Here is a 26160-nt window from a genome sequence, read left to right as displayed (position 1 = left end):
CACCTCTACAGAACTGCCTACGAGAAGCAGAGTGCTGCACTTAGCCATTTATGTCTGTGCCAATGAATAGATTGGCATCAAACATGCTCATCAGCCACTCCATGCATACCTAGGTGGGTACAGGACCCCCACTTTCATGCTCAGTCGAATCCTCACTGATCACATGCTTATCGACTAGTTAAACTCTTGTGACAACTCCATTTCGCGTTTCAAGGACTACTTATATATAGTCTGCTGCACCCTCTGCACTTTGATTGACAGGGCCAGGCGCTATGATGTTTTACTGCCTGGCCCTGTCAAAGTGGAGAGGGTGCAGCAGTTGCAGAGAGAGCAGAGCCTCCGATGCTCCTAAAGGCTCGTTTGCATTTATTAAAACATCATTTTTCTCAGCAATGTGGACACATATGAACATGGGACCAACACATGTCTTCAGCTGCCAAGTGCACATGTAACAGGTCAGCCAGTGTCATAGGTACAAAACTGCTGACAGATACCCTTTACGTACAGGAGAAACCATTTAAACCTACTACTCACCTGGATATGGAATATAAAAATGTAAGATCTAGAACAACGTTCAATCACCCAACACTTACTGTAATTCTATATTGTAAATAACATCTCAACCACATTACATTAATCCAGACTTTATTTACATTTAACAATAAAACACACAAAAGGCACAAACTGACGGGTGTACCATTGTCGTACACATAAATATAGCTCATTATTCAAGTACAAATAAAAGCTTTTCCTATGTTTTTAATGTAAACATGAACCAAACAGCAAACACATGTAGCAGGGTCCGTTCAGGATCACAACAAAGTAGGTGCCCAAAAATACTATTGAGTACGTTGCTCACTCAAAATTGTAGAGATGGTTTGATGTTTGCAGACACACTTGAAAAAGGTACCAGCTGTGGTCCATTCCCCACCCAGATATCACACACACATCAGCAGATTAATATATAAATATCCTTGGTACAAAATATGTCTATCCAAACCGCTCTCTGACTGCTACATGTAAAATAAATAACCCTGCAAACTCATTACCTTAAAATACTCAAATTAAAAATAAAAAGTTCTGCTATCGATACCTTATCAACGCTTGGTAATAGGCCAAAAACACATCCAGGTCAATTCTAGCATGAAAGAAGGTTAAATATCAAGTACAAGTGCTATACAGTTGTGGATGACCCATAGATATGGCACATCATTGCAGGGCATGAGGCAGATCTAGCTAGATTAATCAGAAGTGTAATCTCACAAGTAATAACTCGTGAGGCCTAAGCTGCCATAAACTAAAGAAGGCCCCAAGCACATTCACTCCGTCTCCATTAACGATTCCTCACTCTCATTAACATTAGGTGGTTTCACAATTTCTTCAGGCAATGCCTGACCCACTTCTTTCACAGTTTCATCAGACAACTCTTCTGTGCATTTTTCCTCCTCCTCAACAACTTCTTTAGCATCTGGTGTTTCTCCTGCCTCTGATGGTTCCTCCCCCTCAACAACTTCTTCAGCATCTGGTGTTTCTCCCGCCTCTGATGGATCTATAGCAATTGAGGAAGAGGGTAAAAAGACAAAAGTAAAAAAACAAACAAAAAAAACAACACACATTTAATACGTTTTTAGGGCTGCAACGATTAATCAAAGTTATCGATAATATTCGATAACTGAATTCGTTGCTATGTGGGGCGGGAGCGGTCCTTAACCAGCAGTAACTTTTACTTGAACGTTAAATCAGCACATCTTTACTAACTTACAGTGAAGCTCCGGTAACAGGCAGAGCGTGCGGCGGCATTACGTCACTTACTCACGTGACAGCTCCGCCTGCTTCATTCATAAAGTGGGCGGAGCAGGCGTGTCACGTGAGTGAGTGATGTTACGCCGCCGCCTGCTCTGCCTGTAACTGGAGTTTCATTGTATTTTTACAATAAAGATCATAGAGCTGCTTTAAAGTTCAAGTAAAAGTTTTGTCTGAAAAAGTAATATTGTATAACAATGATACATTTTTTCTGGTACTGACAATTACACCCATAGAATTAATACCTGAGGAAGTCTGGATTTCCAGTTCTTCAGTGGCAGCCTGCAGCAAACTTGTGGAACTCAGGGAGTCTGGTCTTGGTAGCCTCTCAAGGTTAAATTCTTGAAGTCGTGGGGCTTGTGGACGAGTTTTTCTTGCAGGATTTAGGAAAAAACAGTATGCACATCTAAATGCTAAAAAAGGAGAAAAAAAAATACATATAAACCTAGCAGTCAACCAAATTTTAACATGCAGTAAAACCAAGACCACAAAATACTGGCTCTACAGCATTAAGTATTTGGTGGTCTAGTGAAGTAAAAAAAAAATGACACCTTAAAAGGTCATTGCATTTTGGCAAAATATTTGATACATAATAAAAACATATCAAAAGTTTTGATCAGAGGGGGTCCAAGTGCCAAACCCCTGCCAATCGCTAGAGAAAGAGAAATGTTCACATAGCACGCTCCCTATTATCGCTACAGAGGATGGAATCTACGTCAACTGAGCCCCTCTCTTGCAGCAAGGAGCGTTTCTTTCTTCTCATTCTAGCATTCTGTGGGGGTCTCGGAGCTCACACCCTAAAGTGTGAATGTGAAGTCTCTATTCAATTTATACATAGGTCCGGATAAATGATCACTTGTCTGGCATGTTTGAGTGAGACCTTGTCCATTTCTCTCTGATGGAATGAGCAAAAACTGTTTGTGGAGGACTTTGTTCAGTCTATCAGATAAAAAAATGGACAAAGAAGACACGTCTGAAACGTGTACAAGGTATTGTCCCATTTATTTGATAGAACCCTTATGACCTGAAAATGAACAAAAAACCTGTGTGAAAATGTGTGTGCAAGAGAGTCAACTACTGTCTGTGAAGGCCATCTTGGGATTCTGATTTATTGCGGATCTGGGAATTGGTCACCCCAAGGTCCAAAATAATAAAAACAGATAAACAAGATATACACAGTGACCATTATGGATTGCATAAGCTGACTACATTCCATTAGGCGGTGAAGCTCTTTGGTTAAAACAGTATAAAAGCTGGACCGTTTCAATAAGCCATTGAAGTTCACCTGTGAGGGAGACGTCCCTGGCGTTTTCCCAATAGAGTCTGACTGCTTTAGCTGAAACGGACTTCCCAGCTGATGTGTGTCGCTGTCAGATGACGTTAACTTAATTGGTGATGTAAGTACCTTCACTCTGGATGTAGTCAGGACTCTAGAGGAAGTGTATGTGTAATTATGTAATGCGGAATTGTGTGATGTTTTATCTAACCCTTATTCTTTTTAAGTTTTCTATTCTTTGCATAAACTTAACTTGCCTAATTATCACTATTACCTTAATAAACTTATATATTTTACCATTCTTAAAGTGATGTGTGTAGTCTCTCTTTAAAGAGTATCTGAACCTAAATTGGTGTATTTGTTAGCAATACAGGAAAAACATTAATGACCGACATGAAAAGTTTTACCAAAACTCAGTGGCCCTTTAAAATTAAAGTGTCATTAACTTTTCAAAAACCCTTTGATATGTCACAAGATCCCCACCAGTCTCTAGAATGAAAGGAGAGGAGCGCACACATTTTGCTAGCTCTCTCCTTGTTGCACGACCTCCATAGAATTCTATGGACCTGTCTAAATTCCATCCTCAGCAGCAAAGAGAGAACTCTATATGCATGCGCTTCTCTCACCCGATTCTAGAGATCGGTTGGGATCTCAGCACGCCGATCCGCACTACTCTCCCCTCATTATAGAGATCATTGGGGTCTTTAGCCATCAGACCTCACCAAATCAAAAAACTTTTCATATATGTCTCTATAACACATCAATTATTTATTTCATGTTTGACCCTTTAAGCAATCTTGAGCGCTGAGATACGAGCACGCAGCTATGGAAACCTTATTATTACTAATTCACTCTACTTTTCTTGGATTAAAAATCATTTTCCAATTGGTCTTTATTAAAAAATTTCAACACCCTGACTGACAGTTGCTTGTCCTGCTCAGGGCAACTGTCAGAGCTCCATCTGTAGTACTAATAAATCTTTACTTTGTGACCGCTCATAAATGCTCATTTAAGCAATGTTTAGCTGCAGATACAGTGAGACTGAAAGACGTACAATCTAAACTGCTGACATTTTTTAATACAGACCAATTGAAATTTTTAGAATGTATGATAGAAAAATGCACTAAATTTGTCCATAGCCTTTAATGGCTGCATGCTGTTTGTATGCTTTAATGAAAGCAAGTTCTATGCACAAATACTGTGAAAGAACAGCTGTCTGGGTGAATGTACCTCCAGTGTAAACCATTATCTGCATGTAGAGGTCCCCTGGACCCGTTTTTCTCGCACAGCTCTTTAACACAGGATACAATTACAAAACAAGAACACAACCTGTCTCTGAAGGACATCTCTATTTGGTCCCATAGGAATAGCCACAAAGATCAAGCTTGAGCATACGGACTCAGCTGCAGCATTTCCCAACTTACCTTGCATAAACTGCTTTCAGCATAAATGCTGTAAAGTGACCACAGCATCCCAGTTTAGGAACATACGCAAAAAATGAAAAACTCGCAGTCTACATAGCAGGCAACGCCGCTACACCAAGTATTGCTTTCCATCACAACTAACCATACTGACATATATTCTTCTCTGCCACAGATGTGGAAACACTTGCACCGTTTTAACATAGGTTCACTGCATGGAGGGGAAATTGTTAGAAAGCAGGACTGTGTAAATGAAATCCAGCACCCGTCTAATCAGGTGCCAGCTTTCATTAACACAGTCCCCAAACCTGTGCTGGTTGTCTAATGTGAATGCAGTAAATGCCCAATGGCAATGACAAATGTGGTACATTTACAATATTGGGGGGTCAGCATTTATATACCGTATGCAATTACAAAAACTACTTAGAGAAAAAGAACAGTCTATATGAAGGGATACTTACCAACATACTCAAACTCTTCCTTCAGCGCCATTCCATTGTGAGAAAAACACTGCTGGCAAATCAAGGCGTATCTTTTGAAATAAAACAGTGACGTTAAAATATAGATCAAGGGATCAATCAAGTAGAACGGCATTCAGATATGTCTTAAAGTGAATTACCAACCTTCTATAATAGTGTCAGTTTTATTTTTAATTCCACAATATATCTATTTCTCTCGGAGCTGTGTAAATGCATAAAATTCTCTGTACAGACACTGATCTATATATTTTTTTTTTGTTTTAAACATCTTTGCTGCCTGTAGCTGCCACTATAGGGCACTTACTGCATACTGGGTATTACCGAGTTAAATATGTAGAAGTATGCATTAGGCTCCTACACTCCCCCTAGTGGTGGCTGCAGGATGCACAAATGTTAACTTTTAAGTTTCTATGTCTGGGATTTAGAGTTCTGTGTCAGGAAAATGTAGTTCAGACAAGGAATGGATCTGCACAGAATTCTGAACCTAAGAAAAGGGTCAACATTAGCACATAGCAATTACAACTATGCGCATACAAATAAAAATTGCTATGAAAATGGGCATTCCAGTAAGTAAAGAAAATGAAACCACAGCATACAAATATAAGCTAAAAGGTAAAGGGGGGGGGGGGGGGGGTAATTTTGCTACAATGGCCCACAATTACTAAAGTGATTGTACCAAGACTGCCAGATAGATTTGACTCTTTTCTAGGCCTGAGCTGCAATGATTATAATGCTGGTTCTCGGCAACCTCTTACTTTTAGCTCATGAGTGACACATCGCTGACATCAGCATTTCTGTCACTATATTATGCTGCACTCAGTGAGGTCAGCATAAAGTTGATGACAGGTTCCCTTTAAGATGCAACAACTGGCACCAGAATTCTGTCACAACGTAAGCCAATCAAGGTGGTGTAACGTTAGACAAGTGTCTTGCTCTGTACCACATTTTATCATCCAGCCTTGAGCCTCTGATAAATTTGGCAAATTTTTACTCTGCTTATGTTTATGCTGTCCTACATTTAGACAGGGTTATAACATCTACCCCATTGCCTCTACCAAAGCAAAATCTATTAAGATTCAAAAGCAAGAGCAACAAGACAGAGAAATCAGTACATCTGTCATCTTGTTGGTCAGAAAACCCAATACTTCTTTTGCAAAATTCCAAATAATTACATTTTATTCTTGTGCGTCTTAAGATTGGTTGTCAAAAACGTACAAGCATCTTAAGTGTGTTTGAGAATCAGATTATGGGATTATTCTACAATAGAGATTTGCCAGTAAGCTACAGAAAGTAGTAACGACCAGCCTGCCCACCATATTCTTAGAATTATAAGGTATGGCTTAACTGAAGACACGGCACGGCACTAATCTAAATGAGAAGCAGGTATACCACGACATTCATATGAAATCATCTCTTGTTAGGACTTGAATGCTCTCCTCATTTTCATTTCAAGCATCCAAGACATTAGTCTTACAATCTCTCTATCTCCCAAAAGCATATTTTAAAAGCAATTAAGCTTTACTTGGTTTTAATGCCACGATGATATTTCATTCATTCCCCATTTTAATGATGATCACATTAATGACCGCTTGACTTGCGCATCTCCAACTTATTTAACGGGTATAGAAAAGCTATTATAAAAATAAATGATCCATAAAGTTTAATATGTAATCCTATATAGAGTCAATATATTCTACATTTAACCATCTTTGTATTAAAACAGAACAAGATATTGTGTAGAAACTTTGGGGTCAAAAGTTGTAACACCAACACAAATTTTGGGTTTAATTTTGGCTTGCATTAAATTTAGATAGTTATAAAGAATGGTCAGATGAATTGCAATTAATCTGACCAAAGTTATTCCTTGCCATCACCATGAAAATTAACTTAATAAAAAAGTGTTAGGCTGGTTTCACGCGGGCGTTGCGGGAAAATGTGCGGGTGCGTTGTGGGAACATGCGCAATTTTTCTGCGCGAGTGCAAAACATTTTAATGAAGTTTTGCACGCGCGTCAGAAAAATCGCGCATGTTTGGTACCCAAACCCAAACTTCTTCACAGAAGTTCGGGCTTGGGATCGGTGTTCTGTAGATTGTATTATTTTCCCTTATAACATGGTTATAAAGGGAAAATAATAGCATTCTGAATACAGAATGCATAGTAAAATAGCACTGGAGGGGTTAAAAAATAATAATTGAACTCACCTTAATCCACTTGATCGCGCAGCCGGCATCTCCTTCTGTCTTCATCTTAGCTGTGTGCAGTAACAGGACCTGTGGTGACGTCCCTCCGGTCATCACATGGTCCGTCACATGATCATTTTTACCATGGTGATGGATCATGTGACGGACCATGTGATGACCGGAGTGACGTCACCACAGGTCCTGTTACTGCACACAGCTAAGATGAAGACAGAAGGAGATGCCGGCTGCGCGATCAAGCAGATTAAGGGGAGTTAAATTCTTTTTTATTTTTTTTTAACCCCTCCAGCGCTATTTTACTATGCATTCTGTATTCAGAATGCTATTATTTTCCCTTATAACATGTTATTTTCCCTTATAACCATGTTATAAGGGAAAATAATAATGATCGGGTCTCCACCCAGATAGTCTCCTAGCAACCGTGCGTGAAAATTGCACCGCATCCGCACTTGCTTGCTGATGCTTGCGATTTTTACACAACCCCATTCATTTCTATGGGGCCTGCGTTACATGAAAAACGCAGAATATAGAGCATGCTGCGATTTTCACGCAGCGCACAAGTGATGCGTGTAAATCACCGCTTATGTGAACAGCCCCATAGAAATGAATGGGTCGGAATTCAGTGCGGGTGCAATGCGTCCAACTAACGCATCGCATCCGCGCGGAATACTCGCCCGTGTGAAAGGGGCCTTAAGGACAAGACAGCCAATATCGCCCTGTAATACCGATTGAATTAGAATAGCAGACCAGTTGCTTTAAGGGGGAGGGATGCTTGAATCATTGTCTTCTGTTAACCATGGTTAGGTCCAAGGAAACACATGCAGTCATCATAACTTTGAATCAAAAGGGCTTCACAGGCAAGGACATGGGTGTAATCTTACAAGCAGCAAAGTTGGTCATTTATGGGATCATCAAGGACTCATGGAGACAAGTTCAATCCATCGCAAGGACAGACTGACATTTTGCATAAAGTACAAGGGTTGAGGTAAAAGTTCATTTTCTCTGATGAAGCTCCCTTTAGACAGTTTGGGACTTATGGAAAAATTACTGTACAGAGAAGAAAAAGGCGAGTCCTGTGTCATGCCAACAGTAAAGCATCCAGAGACCATTCATCTGTGGGGTTGCTTCGTATACAAGGCAGTGGGCTTGCTCATAAGGTTGCCTAAGAAGCCTGTCACAAATAAAGAATGGTACAAAACATCCTCCAATAGCAACTTTTCTAAATGATCCAGGAGCAATTTGGTGATGGAATATGCTTTTTCCAGCATGAAGGAGCACCAATGTCACAAGGCAAAAGTGATAATGAAGTGACTCTGTCAACAAAACATTTAAATTCTGGCCAGGAAACTCCCCAGATCTCAATTCCATTGAGAACCTGTAGTAAATCTTTAAAGTGGCACTGTACTTTCAGTAAACTTGTGATATGTTATAGGGACATATCAAAATTTCAGTTCAGTGGAGGTCTGAGTGCCAAGACCCCCACCAATATCTACAAAGAGGGGAGAGAAGCGCTCACTTAGTGAGCTCTCTCTCCTCTCGCTGCATGAGATGGAAGCAAGACAGACCTATAGACGTTCTATTGAGTCTGTCTCACTTGCTGTCCTGCAGCAGGGAAAGAGAACACGGTAATTAAGTGCTTCTCTCCCCTTGTTCTAGATATCAATGGGGTCTCAGCACTTAGAACCCAACTAAACTACATTTCTGATATGTCCCTATAACATTTCAAATGTTTAGTGAAAGTACTGTGCCACTTTAACCCCTTAAGGACGCAGGGCGTATCGGTACGCCCTATTTCCCGAGTCCTTAAGGACTCAGGGCGTACCGGTACGTCCTAACTTTAAATGCAGATTCCGGCGCCGCGGGGGTTAATGGAAACGGGATGCCGGCTGAAATCATTCAGCCGGCATCCTGTGACAATGCCAGGGGGGGTCATGTGACCCCCCCCTATCGGCGATCGCCGCAAACCGCAGGTCAATTCAGACCTGCGGTTTGCTGCGCTTTTTGCAGTTTCTGATCCACGCGGTCCCTGACCGCGGGGATCAGAAACTTTAGTGTACCTCAAATATAGATTTTACATCCCCCCTGCACCCCTGCATGATTTTTTGCCGGCGGGTGGTGCAGGGGGGGGAGTTGTGGGCGGTGGGGGCGGTGCGGGAGGCGGGCGGTGCGGCAGGCGGGATCGCGATCCCCCGCCCGCCTCCCCTTGAAAATTCGTTGGTGTAGAGTGGGTATACCAGGGTGCCAGCACATTGCTGGCACCCTGGTATAAACGGCTGACATCGGTGATGCGATGTCAGCCGTTTAACCCTTTCCATACAGCGGTCCGTACGGACCGCTGTATGAAAAAAGTTAACAGTAAGAAGTAGCTCCCTCCCTCTCCCATCGGGGGGCTGCAGTGCCTTTGCAGCCCCCCGAATGGAGAGGGAGGGAGCTCCCAGACAGCCCCCCCAGAGCCCCGTCCTTACCCTTCCCCGTCTGCGCAGTTCTGACCACTACTGAGCAGACGGGGAAGGTTCCCATGGCAACAGGACGCCGTCTCAGGCATCCTGCTGTCCATGGTGCTGAACAGATCTGTGCTGAAGGCAGAGATCTGTTCAGACAAAGTGTAAGTAAAATACAGTACTGTACAATATATATTGTACTGTACTGTATTATACAGACATCAGACCCACTGGATCTTCAAGAACCAAGTGGGTCTGGGTCAAAAAAAAGTGAAAAAAAGTGAAAAAAAAAGTAAAAATCAAAAAAACACATTTATCACTGAATAAAAATGAAAAAAATAAAATTTCCTACACATGTTTGGTATCGCCGCGTCCGTAATGACCTGATCTATAAAACGGTCATGTTACTTTCCCCGCACGGTGAACGCCATAAAAAAAAAAAAAAAAAACTATTAGGAAATTGAAATTTTGCCCACCTTAGTTCCCAAAAAAGGTAATAAAAGTGATCAAAAAAGTCGCATGTACGCCAAAATAGTACCAATCAAACCGTCATCTCATCCCGCAAAAATCATACCCTACCCAAAATAATTGCCAAAAAACTGAAAAAACTATGGCTCTTAGACTATGGAAACACTAAAACATGATTTTTTTGTTTCAAAAATAAAATCATTGTGTAAAACTTAAATAAATAAAACAAAGTATACATATTAGGTATCGCCGCGTCCGTATCGACCGGCTCTATAAAAATATGACATGACCTAACCCCTCAGGTGACCACCGTAAAAAAATAAAAATAAAAACTGTGTAAAAAAAGCCATTTTGTCATCTTACGTCACAATAAAGTGTAATAGCAAGCGATTAAAAAGTCATGTGCACCCCAAAATAGGGCCAATCAAACCGTCATCTCATCCCGCAAAAAATGAGACCCTACTTAAAATAATCGCCCAAAAACTGAAAAAACTATGGTTCTTAGACTATGGAGACACTAAAACATTTTTTTTGTTTTAAAAATGAAATCATTGTGTAAAACTTACATAAATAAAAAAAATTGTATACATATTAGGTATCGCCGCGTCCGTGACAACCTGCTCTATAAAATTACCACATGATCTAACCTGTCAGATGAATGTTGTAAATAACAAAAAAAAAACGTGCCAAAAAAGCTATTTCTTGTTACCTTGCCACACAAAAAAAGTGTAATATAGAGCAACCAAAAATCATATGTACCCTAAACTAGTACCAACAAAACTGCCACCCTATCCCCTAGTTTCTAAAATGGGGTCACTTTTTTGGAGTTTATACTCTGGGGGTGCATCAGGGGGGCTTCAAATGGGACATGGTGTCAAAAAAACAGTCCAGCAAAATCTGCCTTCCAAAAACCGTATGGCATTCCTTTCCTTCTGCGCCCTGCCGTGTGCCCGTACAGCGGTTTACGAACACATATGGGGTGTTTCTGTAAACTACAGAATCAGCGCCATAAATAATGAGTTTTGTTTGGCTGTTAACCCTTGCTTTGTAATTGGAAAAAAAATATTAAAATGGAAAATCTTCCAAAAAAGTGAAATTTTGAAATTGTATCTCTATTTTCCATTAAATCTTGTGCAACACCTAAAGGGTTAACAAAGTTTGTAAAATCAGTTTTGAATACCTTGAGGGGTGTAGTTTCTTAGATGGGGTCACTTTTATGGAGTTTCTACTCTAGGGGTGCATCAGGGGGGCTTCAAATGGGACATGGTGTCAAAAAACCAGTCCAGCAAAATCTGACTTCCAAAAACCAAACAGCGCACCTTTCATTCTACGCCCCGCTGTGTGGCCGTACAGCAGTTTACGGCCACATATGGGGTGTTTCTGTAAACTACAGAATCCGGGCCATAAATAATGAGTTTTGTTTGGCTGTTAACCCTTGCTTTGTAACTGGAAAAAAAATATTAAAATAGGAAAATCTGCCAAAAAAGTGAAATTTTGAAATTGTATCTCTATTTTCCATTAAATCTTGTGCAACATCTAAAGGGTTAACAAAGTTTCTAAAATCAGTTTTGAATACCTTGAGGGGTGTAGTTTCTTAGATGCGGTCACTTTTATGGAGTTTCTACTCTAGGGGTGCATCAGGGGGCTTCAAATGGGACATGGTGTCAAAAAAACAGTCCAGCAAAATCTGCCTTCCAAAAACCATACGGCGCACCTTTCACTCTACGCCCCGCTGTGTGGCCGTACAGTAGTTTACGGCCACATATGGGGTGTTTCTGTAAACGGCAGAGTCAGGGCAATAAAGATACAGTCTTGTTTGGCTGTTAACCCTTGCTTTGTTAGTGGAAAAAATGGGTTAAAATGGAAAATTAGGCAAAAAAATGAAATTCTCAAATTTCATCCCCATTTGCCAATAACTCTTGTGCAACACCTAAAGGGTTAACAAAGTTTGTAAAATCAGTTTTGAATACCTTGAGGGGTGTAGTTTATAGAATGGGGTCATTTTTGGGCGGTTTCTATTATATAAGCCTCGCAAAGTGACTTCAGAGCTGTAGTGGTCCCTAAAAATTGGGTTTTTGTAAATTTCAGAAAATTTCAAGATTTGCTTCTAAACTTCTAAGCCTTGTAACATCCCCAAAAAATAAAATATCATTCCCAAAATGCTACAAACATGAAGTAGACATATGGGGAATGTAAAGTCATCACAATTTTTGGGGGTATTACTATGTATTACAGAAGTAGAGAAACTGAAACTTTGAAATTTGCAAATTTTTCTAAATTTTTGGTAAATATGGTATTTTTTTATGCAAAAAAATTCACTTTTTTGACCCAATTTTAGCAGTGTCATGAAGTACAATATGTGACAAAAAAACAATCTCAGAACGGCCTGGGTAAGTCAAAGCGTTTTAAAGTTATCAGCACTTAAAGTGACACTGGTCAGATTTGCAAAAAATGGCCAAGTCCTTAAGGTGAAATAGGGCTGAGTCCTTAAGGGGTTAAGAAGCGGGTGGACAAACAAAACTAAAAAATTGTGATCAATTCTATCCACTGATTAGGCACCAATGTCACGGGGAGCCGGCGGCAAGCTCTTCATTCTCTGCGCCGTTGGTATCCCACGCCTACAGCGGAGCGAGGACGCGGTCAGCGTCCTAGTCTCCATGGGGACCAGGGGGCGGGGAGGACCTGGGCGCGCACGCCTGCTCAGCGTGGCCGGCGTCCTCCATCCCCTAGAGTCTAGAAAACGAGCAGCAGGGTATCGGAGCGCAGATATTAATGAATCGGCGCTCAGCTGTGCTAGGAGCAATCAAAGTCACGTGGCGCTGCCACCTCACGTGGCTCACTTGCAGGGGTTATTTAAACAGGCAGCCTGCTGGCCACAAGTTGCCTGTGATTGGTCTTGCTACCCTCACCAGCATTGTGTTTATCGTGTACTCTGCGTGTTTTGACCTCGGCTCTGTGTTTGACCTGGACCTTGTGACCTCCTTGTATTTGACGTGACCTCTTGGCTTCTGACTTCAGATTGTGTTATTGTATTGCTCCCCGTGTACATGCGTGTCCTCCTGGCTTTGACTTGTCTGACTCCGTTACGGTATTCCTCTTACCTTCTTAGGCCTCTGCACGTATCTAAGCAGGGACTGCCGCCAAATTGTACACTGTCGGTTAGGACAGGCCGTGCAAGTAGGCAGGGACAGAGGTGGGGTGGAGTTTAGGGCAGCACTTATCCCTCCTCTCTGTCGTGACATCATTCCACTGGTTTTAATATAATGACTGACTGATGTAAAAATCTATATCTCTATATCAATATTATAGACTTTACACGGATATATTAAAAGCACACAGGGTACATACACACACACACACACACAATCCTAGTGATAATTCCTCTTCATTCCTTTTGCAGGTACAAAACGTGTGAACACAGACCAAAGCGTTTATTCCAGTAGCATTTCTGGCAGAGGCTCCAGAATTTTAATAAATACAAATAAATAATTGAAATCTATGACTTCCTTAATTTATGTGTTGTTTTTTTTTTTTTGCAATGTAGAAGTATGCTGAATAATTTTTATATTTCTGTCTCAACTTACCTGTTCTGAGGACCGTCACCAACTAGGTATTCAATAACTCTATCGACTGCACCCCTCTCCCGTGGAAGAATTGGTCGGGCCAAGGGGGGTCCTGGTGGATACACAGCTTAAAAAGAAGGAATGAAGAGAAGAAAAGAAAAAGTATGAAAAGATGCTGTCTAACAAGTCTCAGGGTCCATTCACATGTCCGTAGAATGGGTCCGGATCCGTTCCGCAACGATGCGGCACGAATCCAAGCCTATTCATTATTCTCCATGGGGCCAGAAGAGATTAGGACCGCACACAGTGTGCTGTCTGCATCTCCAGAGCGCGGCCCCGATTTTCTGATCCGCGGCTCCCGAAAAAAAGAAAACATGTCCTATTCTTGTCCGCAAATGCGGACAAGCATAGGTAGTTCTATGGGGTGCCAGCCGGGTGTATTGCGGATCCGCAATATTCTACGGACGTGTGAATGGACCCTAATAGATTTATTGGATAAATGAGCACTGGTCAGATACTCCCAATATACCAGATGCGGAAACTGTCAAATGTTCTCTATTTCAAACAGTAAGTTTATCTATAACAATTGCAATTCTTTGTTTTTGGAATCTAATATTAGAGGGAATTTGCTTGACTCAATTAGAAACCAGTCCACAAGATACGTACTGGGTTTATGCTGCCAATTCTCCTACTGGTTGCTGAAAGCAGCATACATCTAACAATCCCATACAATAAAGAATTGAGATCTGGCAAATCTAATTGCTGCATCAACAAATAACCTTTACTATCAAAGCGCTGTAGAGATGAATCCAGTCAGATTCAGATTTGCACAATAGTTAGGTCTCTTGCACACGAACGTTGTGCATCAATTCTGTGCATAGGGGACTCCAATTTGTGGTCCACAATGCACGGGCAACATCCATGCAGCGGCTGGGACGGATCGAGACCCATCCGCTCCGCAAAAAAAATAGAACAAGTTATATTTTTTTGCGGTGCAGAGGCACGGGCAGAAACGCTACAGAAGCACTCCGTAGTTCTTCCGTGGGGTTCCGATCCATGCTTCCATTCAGCATCTCCGTGATTGCGGACCCATTCAAGTGAATGGGTCCGCAATACAGCCACGGGCACACAACGGCCGTGTGCATGAGGCCTTAATTGAAGGATTAGAAAATCTGCTAGAAAACCACAAAAATGCACAGCAGCAATAGCTAGGCCTCATTATGAACTGCAAGAATAGGCCAACAATAAACCAAAGGGCATTTAAAACTATTTCTCTTCAATTACATTATTTAGATATAATATTCTGGACTTTCAAATAGTGGCGCCAAGTATTACAGCCGTGCCAATGAGCGTTGGCAAGAAATCTGACATCAAAGACACTTTCACCCTGGGTTCACACCTGAGCGTTGCGCAAACGCACGTTTTTGTCGCGCGTTTTTTGTAATAGTAAACGCGTTTGTGTCATTGACTGCAGTGTCCTATGGCCACAAACGCGCGTCAAAACGCCCCAAAGAAGCTCAAGTACTTGTTTGCGCGTCGGGCGTTTTACAGCGCGTTCGTACGTGCTGTAAAACGCCCAGGTGTGAACCATTCCCATAGGGAAGCATTGGATTTCATGTCTTGAGCGTTTTACAGCGCGTTTGAACGCGCTGTAAAACGCTCAGGTGTGAACCCAGGGTAAAGGAATGCTTAGGCTTCGTGCACACAACCACATTCATCTGTGTACGATCCACATTTTCTGCTTTCTATGGGGCCATGCGCAGATTAGTATTTTTTGTGGATCCATGCAGCCGATCTGCAGATTATAAAACATAACCGTACTGCAGGCGACAAAAATCTACTTTCTACTGATGGGAGGGGGGAAAACGCAGAATGCACACGTGTCCGATGTCTGCGGACCAAAATACGGACACTGCTTTGTGGTTAAAGTCTTAGGCCCTGATTTATCATACCTTCACTCCAGAATTCTGGCGTCAAAAAGTCGCAAAATAGGGCTTTTGCAACTTTTTTTGCACTCTGCTGCACAAAATTTAAGCGCTTGCACAAATATTTTTTTTACTTCTTAAGCTATTTTCACATATGCGTTTTGGATTTCAGTTAGCAAAATCAGGGCTCTCACAAGCGGTCCAAAACAGATCAGTTTTGCCCTAATGCATTCTGAATGGAAAAGGATCCTCTCAGAATGCATCAGTTGCCTCCGATCAGTCTCCATTCCGCTCTGGAGCCCTGCCGCATTTTGCTGTCTACTTGACAAAACTGAGCCAAACGGATCCGTCCTGGCACACAATGTCAATGGGGACGGATCCGTTTTCTCTGACACAATAGAAAACGGATCCGTCTCCCATTGACTTTCAATGGAGTTCATGACGGATCAGTCTTGGCTATGTTACAGGTAATACAAACGGATCCATTCATGACGGATGCATGCGGTTGTATTATTGTAACGGATCAGTTTTTGCAGATCCATGACGGATCTGCCCAAAACGAGAGTGCGAAAGTAGCCTTAGGTGCACTTGCACAAAATTTGGTGACCTTTTGCATTTTTACACAACTTACTCCAGTTTTGTAAAATAGGTGGAAAAGTAGGTGTGATTAGCTATCTTAAGGAGTTTCGCTACAGATTTATTATTGCGAGACTTTTTTTTTTTTTTAAGTCACAAAAATGTCGCATTCTCACTCCAGGAAGAGGGTGGAGTAGGAAAACTGGAGAAGCTTTTCTAGACAGAAGGTGTTCGGTTTAAAAACAAGCCAAATTTATCAAACACCCGGTGACATTTCATAAATGTGACACAAAGTACTCCAACAAAGGCTCAAGCAAAACAGACTTAAAATATTCCCCCCTTAGAATTGGTGACAAACCAACTGCAAAAATCCGTGGGCTAGGCTTGGGTTTAGATTTGACTTGACTTGGTGGCCGCACTAGGGTTTATGTCCCTTAAAAGCAACAAGAGTGCAGGAAACTACGACAAAACCCATCATAAGTCCACAGGGTCTATTACACAATTTATCCGGCACATCGCTACAGCTTCCTTTTTTTAAAGGAAGCCACAGCACATATGTGAACAGTGACTTACATGACGATTACAACCTTATCATTGCAAAGCAAAACTCTGCAACCTATCTACAGCACGCCCTAACACGGTAATGAGGTTTTGCTAAATCCCAGCCACTAGCCTTGCTCTACACCTCGTCACAGATTTGCAATACAAAATCTGCTATGCCTGAATAAAAAGGACAACTTAGACTTGATTTTCAAGTTTTTTTTAGTTTTTTTTTTGTTGTTTGCAGGGATGGGGCATATCAAATTTAAGATACTATCCACCATTTTGAGAGGAATTCCACTTTAAAGTTAGTTATTCTCCGATTTGGGAAGACAAATAGAAGAAAAACAACTGAAACAGTATCAAAAGACACATAACTATACTCCTTACAGTGGTCTTGGACTCGCACGCCTCTCCTCCATGCATCTTGTTACTCACGCTGTTACCGACAACAGTAATTAATACAAACATCAAAGCAATCACTGTAGGACTACTGGTCATTTCTGGAGGCTTGGCATACTCTCAACTACCTGCTGGTTATTCATTTTCCAACATATGGGATCACAGTAGCAAGGAATCAAACAATTGATTTTTCCCTCCACAAACTGTGGTGAAATATCAGCAGGAACATTTAATAGCATGCATCGTGTGCATTAATGCCAAAACTATATTTTGGGAAAATTAAGCAAGTAAAAAAAAAAAAAAGTTACCAACCTGGGGTGAATAAAAAGTGTGTCTGAATATATTTTCCTTTGTGAACAATGTAACACTTTTGGATTGCTAGCTACTAACGTTTAATTGCTCCACGCTGGAGCTCAATATAAATGTGTTCACCTCATAATGCCATACTATGTAAAATACTACACGGTGTGGATGCACATGTTGGCCAAAACTGTCATCTGCTACTCGGGTTAGAAACAGTCAAGCCTCCCAGCTGCTCTCTTCACAGCAAGCGTCCAAGCACACAAAGGAACGGCCATTCAGTGCTTCCATTCATTCTCTCTCTTAGGGCTCATGCACACGACCGTATGCCCTCCGAGACATACGCTCCGTGAGCGGGCCATATGACCTGGAGCGGCATACATTGTGCACACAGTATCATAGGTTACTATGATACTGTGTGCACTGGGCCGCACGCAGGACTATTGTCCCGCGCTCATGATATTATGAGTGTGGGACAATAGACCTGCGGGCGGCCCGATGCGCACAGCATCATAGTTACCTATGATGCTGTGCGCTCCCATGCGCACGATGTATGCCACTCCGGGACATATGGCCCGCTCACGGACCGTATGTCTCGGAGGGCATACGGTCGTGTGCATGAGCCCTTAGAGGGAACGAGGGGGCATACTTGAGAGAGGGAAAAAATAAAAATAAAAAAGGAAACTGAACTACAAGACATTCAAAAAATAAATAATCATGACGGATGAAATACTGATGACATGTGGATGTATCCGCACTTTGAACAATCCGCACTAGCTTCAAAATGGATGAAAGTAGTGAGCAGAGTTCAGCGAACCTGCCTTCTGGCGGGTTTGAGGTTTAAGGGAATTATGTAATGGAGTCCGTTCTCATGGAATCCATAACATAATTCAATGCCGGCATGCCGCATAATACAAGTGTATGGCCAGCAGAACAGAACCCTCGGGGCTTGTATTATGCGTCATGCTGACATTCAATTACACGATGGATTCCGTGTGAACGGAATCCATTACGCAATTCACTTAAACCTCGAACCTGACTCAACTCTGATAGTGAAGCCGCGTTTTTAAGATATAGTATATACACAACCATGTGAATAGCCCAATAGATTAACATTAGTCCCATATTATGGGCAGAAAAAAATAAATTGGGATGTAATCCTGCTGACAAATACATTCAGGTGAAATCAGACAGATTAATTTGAAAGTGGTTGTAAGGGATTAGAAAAACATGGCTGTTTCCTAAAACTGTCCACAGGGCGAGTGAGGTACTGCAGCTTAGCCTCATTCACTGAATGGGACTGGACTGCATTGCTAGACACGACCCATGGACAGGTGTGGATCGGTATTTGAAAGAAACAAGGCATGTCTTCCTAATCCTTAACCCAATTTTTTGGGGATCAAACCGACTTTGCAAAATAGTAAATGGTACAAAAATAACAATCAATAGGAAACAATGATTTATATTAGGATGCATCCAGACAGCCATGATGTAGCTGCAAACAGTGAAAACACCTGGGAAAGTGTGATAAGTCTGGAAACTGGCTATAATTTTCTTGTAAATCAGAGCATGGGAATCCTTCAAGTTCACTGAAGGTCTGGTAGCTAGAACCCTCAAAATCATGATAACAGAAGCCCCGATGTAGACTATTTCCTAATAAAAAAAATATATATGCAAAAAGCAGGGAGTTTACTAAATTTACACTGAAGCCTCACAGTATACATTTTTAATTCTCTACTAACACAGGGTTACAATGTCTAATTCTTACAGGAAGGTACACAGGCAGGGCAACGCTAAAGGCCTCAAAACTGTGAAGCAAACATTTGCTATGCCTCTTTCACACGAGCGATATGGAATGCGTCATTCTGCCCCATGAAAAAATGAGTTTTGCACGCAAGTTAAAATTGCATTCGGGGTTTCGTTTTTTTCTGTCCGGATTGCATCCGTTTCGCATCTTTTTCACACTCGTGAAGAATAACTGAACGACACTCAAAATCTAGCAACCATCAGTGAAAAACGCATTACATCCAGATGCCTTCACTTTTTCAGGCTGCTCCATTCATTTCTATGTGGCAAGGGCTGTGTTAAAAACAGACAATATAGAATATGCTGCAAGGAAAAGATGGTCAGTGAAAAGCTGCAAGTTCACACAATGGATCACAACTGGATGGAAAATACGCTCATGTGAAATAAGCCTTCTTCTCCCCATCAGCAAAACATTTGATGCCCATCAGTCCACACACTGAATCTAGATGGATCTGTTCCAATAAGCTCTACAGACAAAAAACTTAAAAGGAAAACTGCAGGTATTTGTAAAGTAAAAATATATATTCTAGACGTGTTTGCCTTTATAACGGATCCATATAAATCTGAAGCTTTCCTAAACCCAGGGCTGTAAAAAGGTATGCTATATATCGTTGACTACAGAACACTGCAAAGTTTTATTGCCATTTAAACAAAGAAGCCATAACAGTTAAACGAGCGCGAGCAATAGGCTTCAGTATCACAAGGTGCCAGCTGTAAAGAGTTATGGCTAATTGAATATGGAACTCCTGCTTAATCAGATAACTGTGCTCCTATTTCCAAATGAAATGCCATTGCCATGGTGTCTGAATATTACCTGGTTTATTGGTAACCAGAGAAAACTATATAAACTGTAAATAACAGTAAGTGCTCTGTTTACCCATTCCAGATATTGCAGGCGAACCAGGGCGTCTTGGTACGAGGCCTGACTGTAATCCTGGCTGAACAGTCCGCTCAGGGGGTCCACCAGGAGCTGAAGTGTCCCTTTGAAGACCTGGAGTTGCCGCCAACATCCCAGGAACTTGGGGAGTTCCCTGGCTCGGGTTTACTGGGGTAGACACACTTATATTTCTTTGAGCTGCCGTCCTCTGGCGCAGATCTGAGGGAAGTGTGTACAGTACATAAGAAATTTAATGATTCTTTACACCGTGCTGAAAGCAAGTAATAGAGATCAAGTAACACTGTAAAAATGGTCACAAGAAGGATGGAAAAAAAAAAATATTGTAGAGACCGGAAAATAAGTGGTGCCAAACTAAAAGCACAAAGGAAACTTTTGGAACAGCCGACTGTGAATATAACACAAAAGTGATAACCTGTAATTCATATGGTCATTTAAAGGGCCCCTGCATCATGAAAATATATGTTATCCATATCGAGCGATATGCAGTAGATTCTGTGCATTAAAGGGGTTATCCAGCCCCTATAATGAGCCACCCCAATGTCCGGGCAACTCATATAGATTATACTTACCTGCTCCCCGCACAGCGGCCGCTGCATCTCCCCGTCGATCAAAACATCCAGCAACAGGGGGATGCAGCCAATAGCAAGCCATGACAGGGCCGAGCCTCCCTAGCATCGCGGGTGATGTTAGGGAGTCTCGTTCCCATTGCGGCCTGCTATTGGCCGATTTTCGTACGGTACATACCGTTGTGTGTACTTTATATTCCTTGTGTATTTTGTATGCTCAATAAAAATAATTTAAAAAAAAAAAGCTTTCAAAGTGCATATGTGCAGGTCAGACAGCTCATTAGGAACTTTTAAAGGGCTGTTCCAGTTACTAAACTTTGAAGAGGTTGTGCAGAGTACAGATTGATGAACTATCCTCAGCCGAATGGAACAAGCACTTGTAATTACACTGCGCCACTGTGACTTTCGAGACGGCACGCAGAGTAATCTTGAAGAGGAAGTGGCGTTCGTACAAGCGCGGCCTCCTCTTCAAACAGCTGATGGGCAGGGGTGCAAGGAGTCTGTCCCAAACCAATCAGATATTGATGGCCTATCTTGGTGATATGTACTCTCTGCACTACCCCTTTAACTCCTATCCACTGATGTAGAATAACTGGTTGTGGGGGTCCAACAACTGGGACTGCCCAACTATCCTGAGAACAGGAGAACAGCCAATAGCAGGCCGCAATGGGAACGAGACTCCCTTACATCACCCGCAATGCTAGGGAGGCTCGGCCCTGTCATGTCTTGATATTGGCTGCATCCCCCTGTTGCTGGATGTTTTGATCTGTGCGACGGGGAGATGCAGCGGCCGCTGTGCGGGGAGCAGGTAAGTATAATCTATACGAGTTGCCCCGGACATTGGGGTGGCTCATTATAGGGGCTGGATAACCCCTTTAATGCACAGAACCTACTGCATATCGCTCGATATGGATAACATTTTCATGATGCAGGGGCCCTTTAAATGATCATATGAATTACAGGTTATCACTTTTGTGTTAACTCCGGCCTAATGGAATGGCAAGTCAAGCATTGGCCTGCTACCCCATTCATTCTATATAGAACGGCCAAAGATAGCAGATTGCTGTACTATCTCCAGTAGTCCCATAGAGAATGAATGGAGATGCAGGGCGCATGCTCAACCTTGAGCCCCATATTAATAGGGTAAGGGGAAATGTTAAAATGCTGATCACATGCACTCTCAAAAGCAACACACAGTGAGATTTGTGCATAAAAACTATTGTACAAATTAATAAAATCTGTGTTGCCTACCAGAATCTAGCCAGTGTATAAAAAAAATTAAATAAAAAATAAAATTATAAAAAAGGCCGTAAACTCATTGCTTGCTACTGAGAACAACAACTTTTTTTTAGAACAAAGCACAGCACATACAGATAAGATTTCAAGTACCTTGGCCGGGCTTTGGAGTGCTAGGAACGCCAGCAGGAGATTCAAGTTCCTTTAATAGTGAAAGAAAATACAATAAATCATCAGTAAATAATGGCTAAAATATCCAGCAGATAAACTGCACAGCAACCTCAGGCCAAAAAGAAAACTAATAATATTGCTAAAACTAATAAGAAAACTAAAAAACTAATATTTCTGCCCTAATTGTCCTGCAATAAATGTTAGTGAGATCAGTCTTCACAGGAAGGCATTTCATATATTACCCATTAACAAGGAGCTGAATCTGGAAAGTAAAAAATAAAAAACTACTCAAAAGGGGTTATCCAGGTATAAACGTATCCCTTTGCCTGTGCTTCCCCTGCAACTCACTAATGTACTTGCACAACTTTTTCTGTCTCAGGAGAGAGGTCACATGACTGTGTTGTCTGTGGAGACCATTTCCTCTGACATCACGACCAGGCCTCCCATGATGATCCCCTCTCACAGAAACCCTGCCCGAACGGTCGTGATGTTAGACCCATGTGATCTTGGAATGGGCTGCTCGATGCTCTCAATCTACACAAGCAGGGAAGGCGGAGTCTACAACTCGTAATATCGAAGATGCAAGGGGATGATTGAGGGTGGAGTGGGTGGAGTTTTTCGGCCCAGGGAAAGATATAGTGTTGTGGCTGCTGCTCATCTACACCCACAACCTGGAAGTTCAGGTTGTAAACAATGGAACGCAGTGGGAGCATGGGGACTGAAGGGACAGGAAAACTTGACAGGTACACTAATCTCTGTAGGAGACTAGATGGGAACTCCCAAGAAAAATAAAAAAGGAAGGAAAAAAAAAATATATATTATTTGTAGTTGACCAGTGTAATGTCCCTTACGAATAAACTTTACCTTGATTTTCCTTGAATCTGGATCAAAGCGTTCAAGAATCAGTTTAGCTGCTTTGTAAGTTTCTGTTTCCATTACTTCCTCGAGCTGAAATACAAGACACATTATATAAATAGGGTTGAAGTTTATTTGTTACAAACATTTAAAGACAAGTCAAACAGCTAACGAGTTAACACACCCCGTCCAGAAGTCTTACAGGCTGCACTTTTCCTGCCCTCCACTGCCGCCATACACACTGGATCACATGCACTAGAACTATAGGTAGTTTAAAAGACGGAGTAGAGATGCTAGACACATGGGCGAGAATTCCACGCGGGTGCAATGCGTGAGGTGAACGCATTGCACCCGCACTGAATCCGGACTCATTCACTTCAATGGGGCTGTTCAGATCAGCGGCGATTTTCACGCATCACTTGTGTGTTGCGTGAAAATCGCAGCATGTTCTATATTCAGCGTTTTTCATGCAATGCAGGACCCATAGAAATGAATGGAGATGTGTGAAAATCGCAAGTATCCGCAAGCATGTGGGGATGCAATGCGATTTTGACGCATGGTTGCTTAGGAGACGAGGGATGAGTTACCCGGGACCCCATTTACTTTATTATTTTCAATTATAACATGGTTATAATGGAAAATAATAGGATTATTTCATTCAGAATCCTACGTAAAATGGGGTTAAAAAAATTAATATGTAACTCACCTCATCCACTTGATCGCGCAGCCGGGCTCGTCTTCTTTCAGGACCTGGCTGGAAAAGGACCTTATGTGACGTCATAGCGCTCACCGCGTGGTGAGCGCGGTAACGTCAGCGCAAGTCCTGCTGAAAGAAGATAGAAGGTTCTTCTATCTTCATTCAGCAGGACCTGCGCCGACGTCACTACGCTCACCACGTGGTAGGCGCAATGGCGTCACCGAAGGTCCTTTTCCAGCCAGGTCCTGCAAGAAGAAAGAAAGAAGACGAGCCAGGCTGCGCGATCAAGTGGATGAGGGGAGTTACATATATTTTTTCTTTTTACCCCACAATGGACATTTTACTTAGCATTCTGAATTAAATAATGCTATTATTTTCCATTATAACCATGTTATAATGGAGAATAATAAAAATATACAGAACACCGATCCCATACCCGAACTTCAGTGAAGAAGTGCGGGTTCGGGTCTGGGCACAACAGTCAGTTTTTTAATCACCAAAACGCATTGCACCCGCGCGATGAAAAATGAATATTGGAACGCAATCAAAACTGACTGCAATTGCATACCTACTCGCACGATTTTCCCTGATCGCAGACGCAACGCATCCAGACACGCTCGTCTGCAAGGAGACCTAGGCCTCTTTAACAGGGGTGTTGCGGGAAAATGCAGCAATTTTTCAGCGCAAGTACAAAGCATTTAATGTGTTTTGCACGCACGTGATAAAAATGGGCATGTTTGGAACCCAGACCTGAACTTCTTTACAGAAGCTCGGGTTTGGGATCGGTGTTGTGTAGATTTTAATATTTTCCCTTATAACATGGTTATAAGGGAAAATAACATTCTTAATACAGAATGCTAAGTAAATTAGGGATGGAAGGGTTAAAAAAATTTATAATTATTAAACTCGCCTAATCCACTTGTTCGCGCAGCCCAGCTAGTCTTCTTTCTTCTTTTTTGAGGACCTGGGAGGAAAAGGACCTTTGGTGAAGTCACTGCGCTCCTCACATGTGATGGACCATGTAATGAGCGCAGTGACGTCACCAAACGGTCCTTTTCCTCCCAGGTCCTCAAAAAAGAAGAAAGACGACGAGCTGGGCTGCGCGAACAAGTGGATGAGGCAAGTTTAATTTATTTAATTTATTTTTTTAATAGCATTCTTAATACAGAATGCTAAGTAAATTAGGGATTAATTTACTTGGCATTCTGTATTAAGAATGCCATTATTTTCCCTAATAAACATGTTATAAAGATCGGGTCCCCATCCCGATAGTCACCTAGCAACCATGCATGAAAATCGCGGTCCATTCAACTTTTACGTTGTACGTTGCGTGAAAAATCGCAGCATGCTCTATATTGCGTGTTTTTCACGCAATGTACAAGTGATGCGTGAAAATCACCACTCATGTGCACAGCCCCAAAGGAGTAAATTGGTGCAGAGTCAGTGCTGGTGCAATGCGTTCACCTCACGCATTGCACCTGCATGGAATTCTCGCCCGTGTGAAAGAGGCCTTAGTGTTTCTTCTTGTGCTGGAAATCAGCAATGACCATTGTGGTTAGGGTTGCACCAGTATCGAATTATCGATAATTTTGTACCCGGATGGATTGGATACCGAGATTTGCCTTTTGCAGATACTAGGCTGTGCTACTGCACAGCCTAGTATCAGAGAACATGGCGCGCACTGCTCTCAGCGCGGAAAAGGAGAGAGTCTCTCCCTCCCCGCAGGGCTCCAATAGGTTACCATGGCAGCCAAGACGCTACTGAAGCCTTGGCTGCCATGGTAAGCTCCCTGCTGCCGTGTGCACAACGCACAGGGCAGGAGAGACAGCGTAAAGTCCTATTCACCCTAATACAGCTCTATTAGGGTGAATAGGACAAGGGATCCCAGGTTCTAGCCCCTAAGGGGGTTAATAATTATTAAATAAAAGTAAAAAAAAATAAAAAAAACACCCCAAGATTTAAGTTTAAATTGCCACCTTTCCCAATTTTACATATAAAATATATAAACAATAAAACATATTACATATCACCACGTCCGAAAAGTCCAAACTATTCAAATATTTATAAAATCTCCTATGCGTAGACGCCCTAACAGAAAAAAATCTAAACCGTGCAATTCGCTATTTTTTTGTCACCTTCCCCCCCCCCCCCCAAAAAAATAGGATAGGACTATTCTATTATGGGTCGGACGTTCCATAAAATGCGGAATGTATGCTGCTTTTTGGGCGATTTTTTCCGCGTGATATCAAATGGTATTGAGTATCGCAATACTTTTTTATGGTGTTAAAATCGAATCAAAATGTTATCGTGACAATCCTTATTGTGGTGCGGTTCTTTTGCTGTCTCCAAAGTATCTGACATGAGATACAAGCTAATTTACATCTAAAGTGTGGAGGTGAGCATTACATAGTAGACAACAAGCAGCCTGCTGGACTAGCATGAGAGGCATGTGGTGGAAAAGCAAAGAGTCAAAGATGTCACAGAGGCAAACTCTAGAGAGATGTATCACAGCCGGAAGAAGCTTTAAAAAGGGGTTAT

The 26160-nt window shown here is 41.9% G+C and overlaps 1 protein-coding gene across 3 annotated transcripts in view; it reads right to left on the bottom strand.

Moving 5' to 3' along the window:
• Nucleotides 1-628: 628 nt before the first annotated feature.
• Nucleotides 629-26160, bottom strand: part of LNPK (lunapark, ER junction formation factor) — an 85274-nt gene continuing 59742 nt past the window's right edge. For all 3 annotated transcript variants that reach the window (XM_044272357.1, XM_044272358.1, XM_044272359.1), the window contains 7 exons: nucleotides 22935-23018; nucleotides 22053-22101; nucleotides 20077-20295; nucleotides 13672-13777; nucleotides 4962-5032; nucleotides 2049-2216; nucleotides 629-1549 (listed from right to left, as the gene is read on the bottom strand). In XM_044272357.1, the coding sequence (XP_044128292.1) occupies nucleotides 1320-1549; nucleotides 2049-2216; nucleotides 4962-5032; nucleotides 13672-13777; nucleotides 20077-20295; nucleotides 22053-22101; nucleotides 22935-23018 (927 nt within the window). In that variant the 3' untranslated portion in view covers nucleotides 629-1319. The remainder of the gene's footprint in view (nucleotides 1550-2048; nucleotides 2217-4961; nucleotides 5033-13671; nucleotides 13778-20076; nucleotides 20296-22052; nucleotides 22102-22934; nucleotides 23019-26160) is intronic.

Source organism: Bufo gargarizans, chromosome 11, assembly GCF_014858855.1.
Source record: "Bufo gargarizans isolate SCDJY-AF-19 chromosome 11, ASM1485885v1, whole genome shotgun sequence".
NCBI classification, from domain to species: domain Eukaryota; kingdom Metazoa; phylum Chordata; class Amphibia; order Anura; family Bufonidae; genus Bufo; species Bufo gargarizans.
This window is presented reverse-complemented; position numbering and strand designations above follow the sequence as displayed.